The sequence below is a fragment of the Rattus norvegicus genome, chromosome 1, assembly GCF_021556685.1.
Source record: "Rattus norvegicus strain SHRSP/BbbUtx chromosome 1, alternate assembly SHRSP_T2T, whole genome shotgun sequence".
Classification (NCBI taxonomy): Eukaryota; Metazoa; Chordata; class Mammalia; order Rodentia; family Muridae; genus Rattus; species Rattus norvegicus.
The window spans coordinates 187579233-187594642 of record NC_141534.1 but is presented as its reverse complement, the minus strand read 5'-3'; the positions used below and the strand labels follow the sequence as shown (position 1 = coordinate 187594642).

At 38.6% G+C, this 15410-nt stretch overlaps 1 protein-coding gene across 5 annotated transcripts in view; it reads right to left on the bottom strand.

Moving 5' to 3' along the window:
* Abca14 (ATP-binding cassette, subfamily A (ABC1), member 14) overlaps nucleotides 1-15410 on the bottom strand; it is a 106551-nt gene that overhangs the window by 15039 nt on the left and 76102 nt on the right. For all 5 annotated transcript variants that reach the window (NM_001432351.1, NM_001432350.1, NM_001432353.1 and 2 more), the window contains 3 exon segments: nucleotides 1127-1296; nucleotides 2976-3137; nucleotides 10261-10483. In NM_001432351.1, the coding sequence (NP_001419280.1) occupies nucleotides 1127-1296; nucleotides 2976-3137; nucleotides 10261-10483 (555 nt within the window).

Genomic DNA, 15410 nt, shown 5'->3' with positions numbered 1-15410 from the left:
AGCAACAGTCGATATTTGAGGGATATCTTTGAAATGCATTACAACCCAGAATTGAATATCAGGGTTTACTTCTAAGGATCAATATTCTGGTGCTGGCCAGTTATTTGCTGATTTGACCTAATTCTCTAGTCCAGAGGCTATGCCCTACGCTTAAGGTAATTCTACTTCATTCTGTAGATGAATCTTTCAACTAAGTAGGAAACTCTCATTAGCTCTGGACACCAGGCTTCCTCTACTGTTGTCCTCATGGCTGAGTCTGTGTTTTGGTGTCTACCTGCCTGACCTGTACAGTGCAGCCTGGAAACTCTCACCTTCTACACTTTAATCCCAATAGCCATTTCTGTAAGATGCAGAGAACATGTTACATATACAAAGTTTCAAAGCATACCCTAAATTTACTGCATCAGAAACACAGTACAGACCAGCAATTTATAGTTTAACAAACCCTATGCATGAGTCAGATGCATGCTGCAAGAACATACCTGTTATAAAACCTTGCTCTGGAGTGTGTGATCTGTGGACTGGTGACCCAGTATTGCCTGGGAGCTTTTACAATAGCAAATGGACAGGCTGGGGAGGGAGTATTTCCCCCGACATAGGAGTTTTTCAAAGGAAAAATTTCAATGCAGTGCATTAAAATTACAATAAAATCACAAAATTCACATTTTATGTAGATCTCTGATTCTTGTAGATTCCAGTCAGTATATATTGATCTCCTTGTTCCACTGTTATGATGCGAGTGTGAAATGTCCTCAGACATCATGCCAGCACTGAGAGAGGGAAGTGGATAGCATCTCCCATCCCTAACCAAGAAGCCATCTCCAATAGATGTCCAACACAAAATGAACTCAATGATATTTTTGTAGATTTTTTTGTCTCATATTGCTTCTTTTTGGCATACTTTGTCTTACTGCCTTTTTGTTTGTACAATATAGTTTCTGATTGTGTGTGTATGTGGTTTTTGTGTGTGTGTGTATGTTGTCTGTATTGTGTATTGTGTATTTTTTGTTTGACTGTTTTTCTAAAGAGAGAGAAAAAGAAAAGGCACAAGGTTGGGTAGATGGGGGAGGAGCTGGGAGAGACAATGAATTAAAACCATCTCTAAGGCCTGTATTCTGCTACTTACCTTATAAAATATCTTATAGATACCAAATAAAACATATCGATATATGAAGGCCTTTAGATTCCATGAAGTAGTCTCCAGAAGGATAATGAAGAGGAAGTATATCAGCCCTGTGGCGGCCATGGCAGTCACATGCCTTCCAATTGCTCTTTTGTCCATACTGTATACAGTAACTGATGAGAAGGACAGCAGAAGGATGTTAACAGAATGAGATGTCAGCCAGGCACGGGAGAAGGATCCCTGTCTTCACTCCCCCTTCAAGACAGATCAACTGTTATCTATGAGCAGAAATGTTTTGATAAACACACACACACACACACACACACACACACACACACACACACACACCAGTCATTTGTGTGCTCCATGGACCCAAAAAAATCTATATTGATAGATTAAGAGAACTGCACTTTGGTGGAATATATCTCAACCCCCTTTCCAAGGGGTGGTGTACCAGAATACAGAAGCAACACCATCACAGCAAAGAGATCGTAAGAGCAGATACCCAGTGTCCTTATCAATGCTAAGGAAGCTTTTGGTAAATCTGAACCCTTTCTCAATTATTGGGGACCCTACCATGAAAAGTGAAAGTTGGACCACACATAGAGTCAAATAAAAAGAAAGTAATCAGGGCAAAATGGAACGCAGAGAACCATCTTATTGGAAGAGAAATCCATCTGCCAACATTAGTACACTACCAGCCGACACAGTCTATCCAGCTTAGCTGCTTTCCCTGCCCCTAGCAGAGCAGGGAAATGCTTACCTGGATTAATTTCCAAAAGTGCTATCTTTCTGCTGTATCACTACTCCATTTCCTCCCATGTGGCTTAAGCACCACCTTCGGTTCCTACCCCAGGAGGAATCTACTACAGTATGAAAAAAATCCCTTGGTCTAGCCAGATCAGTGGCATTTTGTGCTGATTATATTCTATATGAAGTGATATTCCTAGATACAGGAACAACCCAGTGGTTCCACTTAAATTCAGAGCAAAGACAGTAGCCAAGAGACCCAAAGAACAGGAAGGGAAGACCTACCAGCTGAGAGACGTTACTGACTGGCCCCACCAGAATAAGCTACTATAAACAGTGAAAGCATGTTACTCTCAGAGAGCATTTATTGGTTCTTTAAAAGGTGGTGGCCTCAGCAAATGTGCAAAGGGTTTACAAATATTTACACAAGGGCTACAGGATCCCAAACTGACACATCTACTAATGGGTGTAAAGATGAATATTGGTATAAGAGTGACAATTCAGCAGTTAAGAGCACTTTCTGCACTTGCAGTAGACCCAGATTCGGTTCTTCGTACCCATGTGGAAGCTCACAATCATCTGTAACTAAACAGATTTCAACAGCAAGCTTGACCAAACTAAAGGAAGAATCTGTGACCTCAAAGACAGAATATTGGAAGCCTTCTACTCAAAGGAACAAATTTACAAGGTAAGAAAATGAGGAATGATCGACTGGAGGAGTTTTATGGCTCATCCTATATGCATTAAATTTCAAAGAAGGTAAAAGGGGAGAAAGAGGACTCAGAACCATATCTAAAGAACTTGTATGAAGATTTCCATGACCTAGGAAAACAGCCAACAATCTAATCTCTGGAAGCACGGGGGTAGCTTTTAAAGAGAACTGTTCTTTGCTTTGTAGTTTGCATTGCTGAACACTCTATGCATATACATGAAAAACACACATTCTGCCGCTACTGGATTACTCTGTAGGAAAGATCAACTTGTGTATCTGGTGGCTAGATATGCTCAAATTCTATGTGTCTCTTTTGATCCCCAGACTTCCTATTCTATTAATTCTTTTCAAAGAAGAATACAAAGCTCAAGACATCACTTAGATACTTACGTTCATGTTGGCAACCTGAAAAGGTATTAAGAGATCCCAAAGAAGAACATAATTTCCTTATCTCCTGGATGCTATAGTATTTGAAGATACTCATCCCAAAGTTATAAATGGGTAACAGCAGCAGTGAGTTAAGTATGAGGTTCTTAGTACTAGTTTTAATGTCTGTGATTTAAAAGATAAAATTAACATGTTTTATATCAAATAAACACTGTGGAGAACAACTCATGTTGACCAAGTTAAAAGAAGAAAATTACAAGGCATAGTATTATTTTCAAAGAATTATAATTTCTTGCCACTAGCTGGTCTACCCTTGATGTCCCAGAACACAATTTATTTCAATGATTACTGCTTTGGGGAAGTCTTTAGGAAAAGTTGATGTGTATATAATCTGTCACCTGAAAAAAAAAAATAATAGCAACGTTCCTTACTTCCCACACTTCCTGTCTTGTGTGCCTCATGAAGTAAGTTGCATCCAGCATGGTGGTATGTACTTGTAATCCAAGAACTCTGGAGCTAAGGCAGGAAGATCAGGAGTTTGAGAGTAGCTTGAGCTACATAGTGAGAATTCTAGGCCAACCTACACCATAACACTAGACTCTGTCTCAAAAATTACTTACCTAATTAAAGGAAATTTATACTTTGACTCAATGGTGAAGAATGGATAAGAAGTGATGGATCAGTTTGAAATGAAATATATCTTTAAAGTAACAAATTTAAAGCTGAGATTTCTCTAAAGAGAAACTGTGTATAACAGCTAATAAGTGCATGTACAAGGAAATACAGTAAAGGGCTAATGTTCAAGTCACACTTTTGGACTTAAAGAACAAGTTCAGATGGCTGGGTATAAAAATAAAGTTAAACCTGTGTAAAATACATATAATTACACAAAAGAATATTTTATTATGACATTTTATTCTGATACATTATAATAGATGTCTATAACCTATACATTTATCTTTACATATTCATACAAACAAATGTGACCACTCACTGGGAGAGCAAATAGCAGAGGATGAAAGAAGTGCTTTTGAAATTCACCGCTTTTTCAGTGGTTGACATCATGACAAGCCTATTATAAAGAAGCCCATAATTGTTGTTAATACACATAGATTTGAAGCCAAAAATAAGTTGGGACATTGTCTGCTCACTTTGGAAGATGCCAAAATTTGCAGGATAATGTTAAAGGTTACTCACTTGGCATCTGTCATAGTGCATGCAAATATTGTCTTCTAAAGAGTAAAGTGACTCCCCGGGAGTCATTCCATTTCCTAATCTTCAGCAATGATGAACATCTTCTCATGTAGTTGGTACTTGTATATCTTCCCCAGGAAGTGTCTATTTAAAGCCTTTCACACATTTTACTGGATGATCTCTGTCTTTTTCATTGCTGGTCGGTTAGAAGTCATTGTATCTTTTTTATAGACTAGATTATGATGGGTCATTATCAAATGTGTACACTGGAGATATTTGCTCTGATCTGGTTTGCTGTCCTTTTCACTTTATGCCATTCGGTGCACAGTGTTTCATTCAGTGATGGTCAGTTCACATTTTCCTTTTCTTCATAGCTTGTACTTTTGGTGTCGCAGTGTCAAGTCTAAGAATCCTTGGCCAAGTTCGGAGATGTCTAGCCCTGATTGCTTCCACTAGCTTTCTATTATTTCAGCTCAGACATGTAGACCACTGAGCTCACTTCTATCCGTTGTGTAATGCAAGGCTTAATTCTACTCTTCTGGATGTAGAACTTATCAAAGACTCTCCCTCCCTAGTTGGGTGATCTTAGAGTCTTGTTGAAAATCAATCAATAAGTGAGGGAGTTTTATATCTGGGCTTTTTAATACACACATTTCATTATCCGTATACATTATATACTTTTATCATCACACTGGTGCCATACTATTTTAAGTTTTGTATATTCACAGTAAGTTTTGACATCAGAACCTGTGAGAGTCCCGCCTTCATTCCACATGACTCTGAAGTATGTTTTTCTCATGTCTGTGAAGATCAATGCAATCAGAATCTTTCTAAGGATCCTGCTGGGTTTATCTGCCAGTTTGTGTAGGAATTTGGAACTGTTGGTTCATGGGATCTGTAAACTTTTGATTCTCTTCTCAGTGCTGTTTCATGATTTTTAGTACACAAGTCTTTTGCCTCCTTAGAGTTTTCTGAAATATTTTCTTTGATCCTATAATAAATTAAATTTCTTACAGCTCATTCTAGATTGTTTGTGGCAGATGTAGAGAAATTAGCTGATGCATTAATCTTTTAGCCTAAATTATACTGAGCTTCCCCTTTAGCTGTAGTAGCTTTCTTGTGGACTTGTCATGGTTTTCTCCACATATGATTGTATTTTATTAATTATACAAAACAGGTTTCAGTATATTTTATACATGTATATAATGTACTCTGGTCACACACATGCTTCCCTCTCCCAATCCCACTGATCCCCTTACACTTCCAATATCATTCCCAATCTACTTCCATATCTTGAAAGGGGCTATTAATATATCCTATGTATGATGTAATTTACACCATATATATAAATACTTTTGGATGCTTTAATTTCCCTGTTTGGGGGTTTGCTGTTGTTCATGGCCTTAGGCAGTCTGTTTTCTATCTTAGCTGTAATGACATCTTCCACATATTCATCAGCATAACTCCTTCTGAGTCACACTATTTCTTATACCAACTGAATGTAAGCAAAGTGAACCAGAGACTGTTCTCTGAGCAACCCCTAGTCAGAGCAGAACAGACCAACATGAAAATGTGGGAAGAAAGCCTGCTCCATTTCTACTACAGTCAAAGATCAGGATCTCACACTGGTAGAATGAACTCCAAGATTTCAAGACTGCCACCAAGCTGGCAAGGGGTCAGGCAAGACACACAGCCATGCCACTGATCTTTCTTGTTGTCTTATACTACTTCTATATTGATCCAGTAACTACTTATTTCCATAAATGTTTGACACTTCCTAGAGCCCGGCCAGAGTCCATTCACACGGCTTCTGTTTCATTTTGTTGCTGATTCTGTGAGGAGAAGACAGGTATTTGGTGCTAGATATGTAGCTATTTTTCCAATAAATAAACTTCTGAACTAAATTTTCTTATACTTTCCATTACCTCCACTTTAAGGTGGTTTTCAAAGCATAAAAAGGTAAATACAATTTCTAACGAATCCTTCCATGGAATAATTTTGATAGTCCTATGACTCTTTTTTCCCTCATTTTTAATTCTTTGAAAATGCTGTACAGTGTATTTTATTATATTCATATCCCAGCTTCTCCCAGATCCATCTCCCCTTTCCTACTCACTCAAGTTTGTGCTCATTTGCTCTCTCCCTCTCCCTCTCCCTCTCCCTCTCTTCCTCTCCCTCTCCCTCTCCCTCTCCCTCTCCTTCTCCCTCTCCCTCTCCCTCTCCCTCTCCATCCCCCCCCTTACTTTAACCCTTTAAGCAGTTCGTAATGCCTATATACTCTCAGTTGTGGGCTTTCACTAGAAGGCAGTCAATCCACCATTAAAGAAACCTGACTCTCAATCACAGAAAAACACACATGGTATGCACTCATTGATAAGTGGCTATTAGCCCAAATGCTTGAATTACCCTAGATGCACAGAACACATGAAACTCAAGAAGGATGACCAAAATGTGAATGCTTCACTCCTTCTTTAAAAGGGGAACAAGAATACCCTTGGCAGGGAACAGGGAGGCAAAGTTTAGAACAGAGACAGAAGGAACACCCATTCAGAGTCTGCCCCACATGCGGCCCATACATATACAGCCACCAAACTAGATAAAATGGATGAAGCAAAGAAGTGCAGGCTGACAGGAACCGGATGTAGATCTCTCCTGAGAGACACAGCCAGAATACAGCAAGTACATAGGCGAATGCCAGCAGCAAACCACTGAACTGAGAATGGGATCCCCATTGAAGGAATCTGAGAAAAGACTGAAAGAGCTTGAAGGGGCTTGAGACCCCATATGAACAACAATGCCAACCAACCAGAGCTTCCAGGGACTGAGCCACTACCCAAAGACTATACATGGACTGACCCTGGGCTCCAACCTCATAGGTAGCAATGAATAGCCTAGTAAGAGCACCAGTGGAAGGGGAAGCCCTTGGTCCTGCCAAGACTAAACCCCCAGTGAATGTGATTGTTGGGGGGAGGGTGGTAATGGGGGGAGGATGGGGAGGGGAACACCCATAGAGAAGGGGAGGAGGAGGGGTTAGGGGGATGTTGGCCTGGAAACCGGGAAAGGGAATAACACTCAAAATGTAAATAAGAAATACCCAATTTAATAAAGATGAAAAAAAAAAAAGAAACCTGACTCTCCCTTTCCCAGTAGCTATCGACTGCCAATAGAGTTTTATCTGACTTGAGTTTGCTCAGCTCCTGTGCAAGCTGTTTCAAGCGCTGTGCAACTGCCCCATGGCCCAGAAAACAGTTTCCTTATAGTCAACCATGGCCTCTTTCTCTTATAGTCTTTCTCCCTACTTTTCTGGAATGATCCCTGACCTTCAGAGAAGGGAGCGAGATACAGATATCTTGTATCTCCCTTGAACTAAACATTAGGAAGTCATTCTCTGCACTTTGATTGGTTCTTTTATTTTTATGTGGAACATCTGAAAATCTCTTAAAGATTCATCATAGGGGATGTAATGCTCACTCAGATGATAACTTCATGGTGGCTGAGGAGTATTTTGTATTTTTCCTGTTCTTCCAATTATATCGATGGTTGTTTTCTCTAAAGCAACTGTCTGACACGCCTGTGAAGTTCAAATGATGAGCAGCAATGATCTTCCTAATAAAGAAGAATAGAAGCCACCTCAAATCAGTCTGTCTTGAGTTGCTTCTCGAACGCCTGACATGTTTTATAGGACATGTAACTGCCAGGGACCAGCAGGAAGTTGGCAGGGTTCCTGAGAGGAAATAAGCAGTTGTTGAGGGAATAATGAATCAGGCATAGTGGTCAGAGGATCTTGAAGCTCTGATTGACTACTAGCAATTAGTCGGCTTCTTTATTTTTATAGGTTTCAAAGAACAAAGACAGACTAATGACCATCCAAGAAGTACAAATTATATCATTTTGTCTCCGGACATGTGTTTGATTTTTCATTACAAATGTCCAGGTGATACAGGTTCAGTCACAATTAGAAAATACAAATAGAACAGATTTTATTTTTATTATCAGCTCTATCACTGCATTCAAAGGATTTAAAGAATGTCTCTGCCAACATTTATAATTTATAATAAATGCATTTATTATATGATAGCCTGTTTTCAGGCTGGCAGTATTTGCAGTTTTAAAGTGCTCCAGATAAACAGAAAATATCTGAACCCATCTTTTTATGAATAACAAATATTGTCACCTATCTCTTTTTATTTATATTCTTTCATTATCTGTGCTATTAAGCAGGAAAAGGTTGTGTTAATCAATCTATCTTATTTGCTGAGTTTTATTTTTCCAGGGGCATACCTTGTAAGACCCCCCTCATCACTATCTCTAAACTATATTTTCAGAGCGCTCTAAGCATATTGTAAAAAGAGGCCTTGAATTTCTTGCCAATTTTCCTGGCCAGTCAGAATTTGCAAACTATTTCTCAATTTTCCCAGGTACCAGGTATACTGTTTGAGTTTGCTTAGGGACAGATACCCTAAGGAGATTCCTGGAATTATGACCTCATAAAGAAATTTCTAGCATCCTAGTGCTTATTTGTGCTTGTCACAATCTCTGGGGCATAAGGATCACTTCCAAATGGGGTCAGATAAAGTTGTTTCCCTAAAAGCCAAAAGGATAGTAAGTTTAAGACCTTTCTTAAAAGACATAATTTTCTCAGGAAAATTTTTATGTCTCAGGACATAAAAAGAATCATAATGAAGAAAGTCCCAAGAATGCAACATGCAAAGAACAAAACATAAAAGTGAGAGACAGAAGAACCGTGATCACAGTGTTCAGCTCAGTTTTGCCGGAACTGTGTCTGACAGCTTTACCGGAACTGTGTCAGACAGCTGTGTTGCCCTCATGACTTTCACTGTTTCCAGTGGGTATGACTGTGCCACATAACAAGTAGTCATGTTTATTTGGGACTCTTAGGTATTCTAGGCGTTATTTTACATTGATACAATTATACATTAGAGGTAATTTGTTGCACCAGAAATAGGAAATAGGAAGTAAAACAAAGGCTAATTGATAGCAATGTAATTAATTTGGAGAATGAGACAAGAATAACTTTTATAAACTAGAGAACAATTTCTTTCATCTGGCTTTATTAGCACCCCTTGAAAACTTACATAATAAATGTTAAACTAGTCTCATATAACCGAAACCTCTAGAGGTAAGACAAAACTTGATGTCAGGAAGTCTGTTAGACGCCTCCTCCTCCTCCTGATTTCTGCAACACGCATTGCTAAATAACTTAAAACAATGTTTACAGTGTGCTTTGGTGAAGGAGTGGCAACAGTCCTCAGTCTCAATTGTTCCTATTGTGACTGTCTCTGCTCCAGTCAATTCTACTTAAACAACATGATCATAGAAGGAAGTCCAAGAAAACAAGGTCTTTCCCCCCTATTCTTATTGGTTATTTTATTTTTTACATTTCAAATGTTATCCCCTTCCAAGTTTCCTTTCCACAAGCCCCCTATCCCTTACTCCTTCCCCTGCCTCTATGAGGGTGCTTCCCACCAGCCCACCCACTCCTGCCTCAGCACCCTATCATTCATTCCCCTACCCTGGGAGCCTTTGGAGCACTAAGGGGCTCTCCTCTCAGAAGGCAATCCTCTGCTACACATCCAGCTGGAGACAAGTGTCCCCCTCTCACCCCATGTGTACTCTTTGGTTGGTGGTTTAGTCCTCGAGAGCTTTGGGGTGGAGAGGTTCTGGTTGGTTGATATTATTATTCTTCCTATGGGGTTGCAAAGCTCTTCAGCTCCTTCAGTCCTTGCTCTAACTTCTCCATTGAGGTCCCTGATGTTTGTCTTCTTGTATCCTCATTTGTATTGGTCAGGCTCTGGCCGAGCCTCTCAGGGGACAGCTTTACCAGGCTCCTGTCAGCAAGTGCTTCTTGGCAGAAACAAGGTCTTAGAGAATGATTGGTTTAGTGATATTGTGGCTCAGTGTGTTCTTCACTGCAGTCAATATAATGTTACAATATTAAAGGCACACAATAAAGTATGTTAAGTAATGTTTTCCCCAGAAACTCAGAACAAAAGAAAAATTTTCACCGCAAAATCATTTTTCTTTATTTACAGGGATCTCCTGAAGAGAAAAAAAAACTTTGTAAATCCCTTACCTGGTATCAGTTCTACCACAGCATCCACAATTATGCTCATAAACCCTAAACAGTGGTTGAAGACAAAGATCTTGATGTAGGCATTGGTGCTATTGTTGTACCAGAAGCTTAGCAGGTAGATGAAGGGGATGATAGACCAGCCAAACAACATAAGGATGAGCATTGTGTCTAGGAAGTTGTAGTTCTCCAACAGTATATGCACATCAGTGTATAGGAACACCAGCTGAGAGGGGCATGGAAACAGAAAGCAAAGGCAGGTATTAGCTACTTTCTATGTTGCTGTGGTTCTCATCACTGATGTCTTGCAGGAACTTTAGGTAGAGGTAACTGGTTTCTTAGCTAAAGGGGAGGCAATAGACTGCTGGAAGTAAAGGCTGAGCTGATAATGTTAATAATTTGCCCCAAATGACCCATTTCTGCTAACTACACCCCACCTCTTAAATATTCCATAGCCCCCAATTGGCTATACCAACAAATGAACAAATTCTCAAACTGTGTGTCTTTGTGTGATGGTTCGGGTACTGACCACACAGTGTGCAATACCTATCCTGAAAGCCAAAAATTTCGTGAAGCAAAGAAAAGGTCCCTTTGGTGGAATTGACTTTTTACCACTCTTGTTGAGCAACTTCCTGACCACCAACCATGGCCACTGCACCTGCCTTCCAGCTCTCATCTTGTTTTATAATATCTTCATTCCATTCAGCTATGGAATAAAATTATCAAACTGTATTCTTTCTTTTACTCACAAGTCTAAGTACACCCGCTCTCAATCTCTGTGTTTTTACAAATCAGTTCACTTTATGGAAGAACTTCCTTTCTTCTAAGGAATCTACCATTCACGATTATTAAAGTAGTGCCACACTTACATTGGTTAACTATGTTAGTTTAAATTTTCTTATCATTATCAGATTCTATAAATCAATGTTAAGCTTGCTTCAAAAATCAATTTAGAATAATTTTCACCAGTCTCTTGGAGATGTTGGTTTATAATTGATAGCATTTCCCTCCTGAACATTTGATGAATTTTGTAAATAAAGCAATTCATCTTGGAGTTTTCCCTTTTACAAAAGTTGCAATTACAGATCCAAGTAGAGAATTAGAAGGGATGCCAACACATCAAATGGTCAAAACCTGGGAGAAAGATGTAAAACTACAAAACTCCAAGACTATAAGGAATGAAGGTTTTATTTGTTTGTTTGTTGTTTGTTTGATTGATTAAATCCTCAAACATCAGAGTTAGTAAGCGTGTTTAATTTTCTACTTTAACATTGGGGTTTGATAGACTTTTAAACATTTTAATTTCTGTGAATGTGATAGGTTATCTAAATAACTTTCCTATTACTTTCTAGTCAAATAAAGGGTAAAAATAATCTGACATTTCAATCCTTAAAAATGTTTTTCTGAAGAAGACTGATGAAGAATTGGTGGAAAAATAGAGAATCTGAGGGGTAGTTTTTCAATGTACTTGCTGGGGAAGGAAGAAAAGGTAAGCCTTTGCCAAGATTGAGGATCACAGAGGCCATACACACAGTTTCTGTAAGCACAATTTCTGATTGGATGATAGAGATAACCCTACACATTGTCAACTACCAGAAGAATGGCTTAAGACTCTGAAGGACAAAACATCATGAAGATTCTGTGATAATTCCATTTCACTCAATAGAGAATTAGAAGGAATGCCAACAGATCAAACATGTAAAATAGAAACATATACCCTCTCAAAGTGATCCAGATTTAAAACTTTTCCATAACAAACTTAAAACACTTACATTTGACATGGCTATTTAGACAATAAATATGGTTAAATAGAAAAGTGAGGAGTATAAGTGTCTACTATAATGAATGATACTTTGTTAGACATTTCAGAAATACCTAGACAAGAGGAGTTAGAGTGGACCCAACACAAAAAAGGGGGTGGTAGGTGTGCTGACCACACCTAGCTGACCAGTATACACCATAGTTATTCACTTTTCAGAAAAACAAGGTCTTGCCCTGAATCAGCACAGCTAAGAAGTGTAAAGTTACATAGATAATAATAGAGATAGAGAACATCTGCTGACAGATGAAGGGTTTCAAAAATAATTTACATTTCAAAAACAACAAGAAACTTTACGGCCAAAGAACACTCATGTGAACCTGAGCTAGTGAGGAGACACAGCATAAAACAAGATTCATGAGTCAGCTGCTGGTACCTGCAGTTCTGATCTGCGCCCAGAACTGTACTGTACTGTACTGTACAGCTCCCTGCATCCAAATCCCTGTGAGGGGAAGAACTAGACCCTCAGAAGTGCAGACATTCCTGAGAAGCCAGAAAACTACTCTATGCCCACATTCCTGACTAAAGAGGAAAATGCCTAGGGCCATCTGTATCCCCTACACCCAGGGACTTAGAAGCAGTAAGGATATGACCCTCTGTTCCCATAATCGGATGAAAGAAAACAGGTTTACAGGAGTACTGACTCACAGGCCTACAGGAAGGTCAAGCCACCATCAGAAACAGCAAGACAAGCTAACACCTGAGACAACCTGATGGTGAGAGGCAAGTGCAGGAACCCAAGCAATAAAAACCAAGACTACTTGGCATCATTAGAGCCAAGATCTCCCACCAAAGCAAACACTGTATATCCAAACACACTGGAAAAGCAAGATTTAGATTTAAAATCACATTTAATCATAATGATGGAGGACTTTAAGAAGGTCATAAATAAACTCCCTTAAGGAAATACAGGACAACACAAGTAAACAACTAGAAACCCTCAAAGAGGAAACACAAAAATCCCTTAAAGAATTATGAGAAAATGCAACCAAGAAGGAGAAGGAATTGAACAAAACCATCCAGGACTTAAAAATGGAAATATAAAAAATAAAGAAAGCACAAAGGGAGAAAACCCTGGGGATAGAAAACCTAGGGAAAAGGTCAGGAGTCATAGATGTGACCTTAAGCAACAGAATACAAGAGATAGAAGAGAGAATCAAAGGGGAAGAAGATAACATAGAAAACATCAACAGAACCATTAAAGATAATATAAAACATAAAAAGCTCCTAGCCCAAAGCATCCAGGAAATCCAGGACACAATGAGAAGATCAAATCTAAGGATAATAGATATAGAAGAGACTGAAGACTCCAAACTTAAGGGCCAGTAAATATCTTCAACAAAATTATAGAAGAAAAACTTCCCTAACCTAAACAAAGAGATGCCCATAAACATACAAGAAGCCTAAAGAACTCCAAATAGATTGGACCAGAAAAGAAATTCCTCCTGTCACATAAGAGTCAAAACACCAAATGCACAAAACAAAGAAAGAATATTAAAAGCAGTAAGGGGAAAAGGTCAAGTAACATATAAAGGCAGACCTATCAGAATCACACCAGACTTCTCTCCAGAGACTATGAAAGCCAGAAGATCCTGGACAGATGTCATACAGACCCTAAGAGAACACAAATGCCAGCCCAGGTTACTGTATCCAGCAAAACTCTCAATTAACATAGATGGAGAAACCAAGATATTCCATGACAAAACCAAATTTACACAATATCTTTCTTCAAATCTAGCCCCACAAAGGATAATAGATCATAAAGCCCAATACGAGAAGGGAAACTACATGTTAGAAAAAGCAAGAAAGTAAACTCCTTGCAACAAAACCAAAAGAAGAGAAACATAATCCCACCTCTAAATAAGAAAATAACAGGAAGCAAGAATCACTATTCCTTAATATCTCTTAACATCAATGGACTCAATTCCCCAATAAAAAGACATAGATTAACATTCTGGATATGAAAGGATGATCCAGCATTTTGCTGCATACAGGAAACACACCTCAGAGACAAAGACAGACACTACCTCAGAATAAAAGGCTGGAAAACCACTTTCCAATCAAATGGTCCAAAGAAGCAAGATGGAGTAGCCATTCTATTATCGAATAAAATCGATTTTCAACCAAAATCATCAAAAAAGATAAGGAAGGAAAATTCATATTCATCAAAGGAAAAATCCACCAAGATGAACTCTCAATCCTAAATATCTATGCTCCAAATACAAGGGCACCTACCTACATAAAAGAAACCTTACTAAAGCTCAAAGCACACATAGCACCTCACAAAATAATAGATTTCAACACCCTGCTCTCATCAATGGACAGATCATGGAAACTGAAATAAAAGAGACATAGACAGACTAAGAGAAGTTAAGAACCAAATGGACTTAACAGATATTTATAGAATATTCTATCCTAAAACAAAAAGATATACCTTCTTCTCACAACCTCATGGTACTTTCTCCAAAACTGACCATACAATCAGGCACAAAACAGGTGTCAACAGATACAGAAAGATAGAAATATTCCCATGTGTCCTATCAGACCATCATGGGCTAAAGATGGTCTTCAATAACAATAAGGAAAGAACATCCACATATACGTGGAAGTTGAACAATGCTCTACTCAATGATAATCTGGTCAAGGAAGAAATAAAGTAAGAAATTAAAGACTTATTAGAATTTAATGAAAATGAAGGTGCACCATACCCAAACTTTGGGACACAATGAAAACTGTGCTAAGAGGAAAATTCATAGCTCTGAGTGCCTGAAGAAAGAAACAGGAGAGAGCATATATCAGCAGCTTGACAGGACACCTAAAAGCTCTAGAACAAAAATATGCCCAGGAGGAGTAGAAGGCAGGAAATAATCAAACTCAGAGCTGAAATCAACCAAGTAGAAACAAAAAGGACTATACAAAGAATCAACAGAATAAAAGTTGGTTCTTTGAGAAAATCAACAAGATAGATAAACCCTTAGTCAGACTAGCCAGAGGACACAGAGACTGTGTCCAAATTAACAAAATCAGAAATGAAAAGGGAGACATAACAACAGAATCTGAGGAAATTCAATGAATCATCAGATTCTACTACAAAAGTCTATATTCAATAAAACTTGAAAATCTGGAGGAAATGGATGAGTTTCTAGACAAATACCAGGTACTTAAGTTAAATCGGGAACAAATAAACCATCTAAACAACCCCATAACTCCTAAAGAAATAGAGGCAGTTATTACAAGTCTCCCAACCAAAGAGAGCCCAGGACCACATGGTTTTAGGGCAGAATTCTATCAGATCTTCATAGAAGACCTCATATGAATACTGTCCAAACTATTC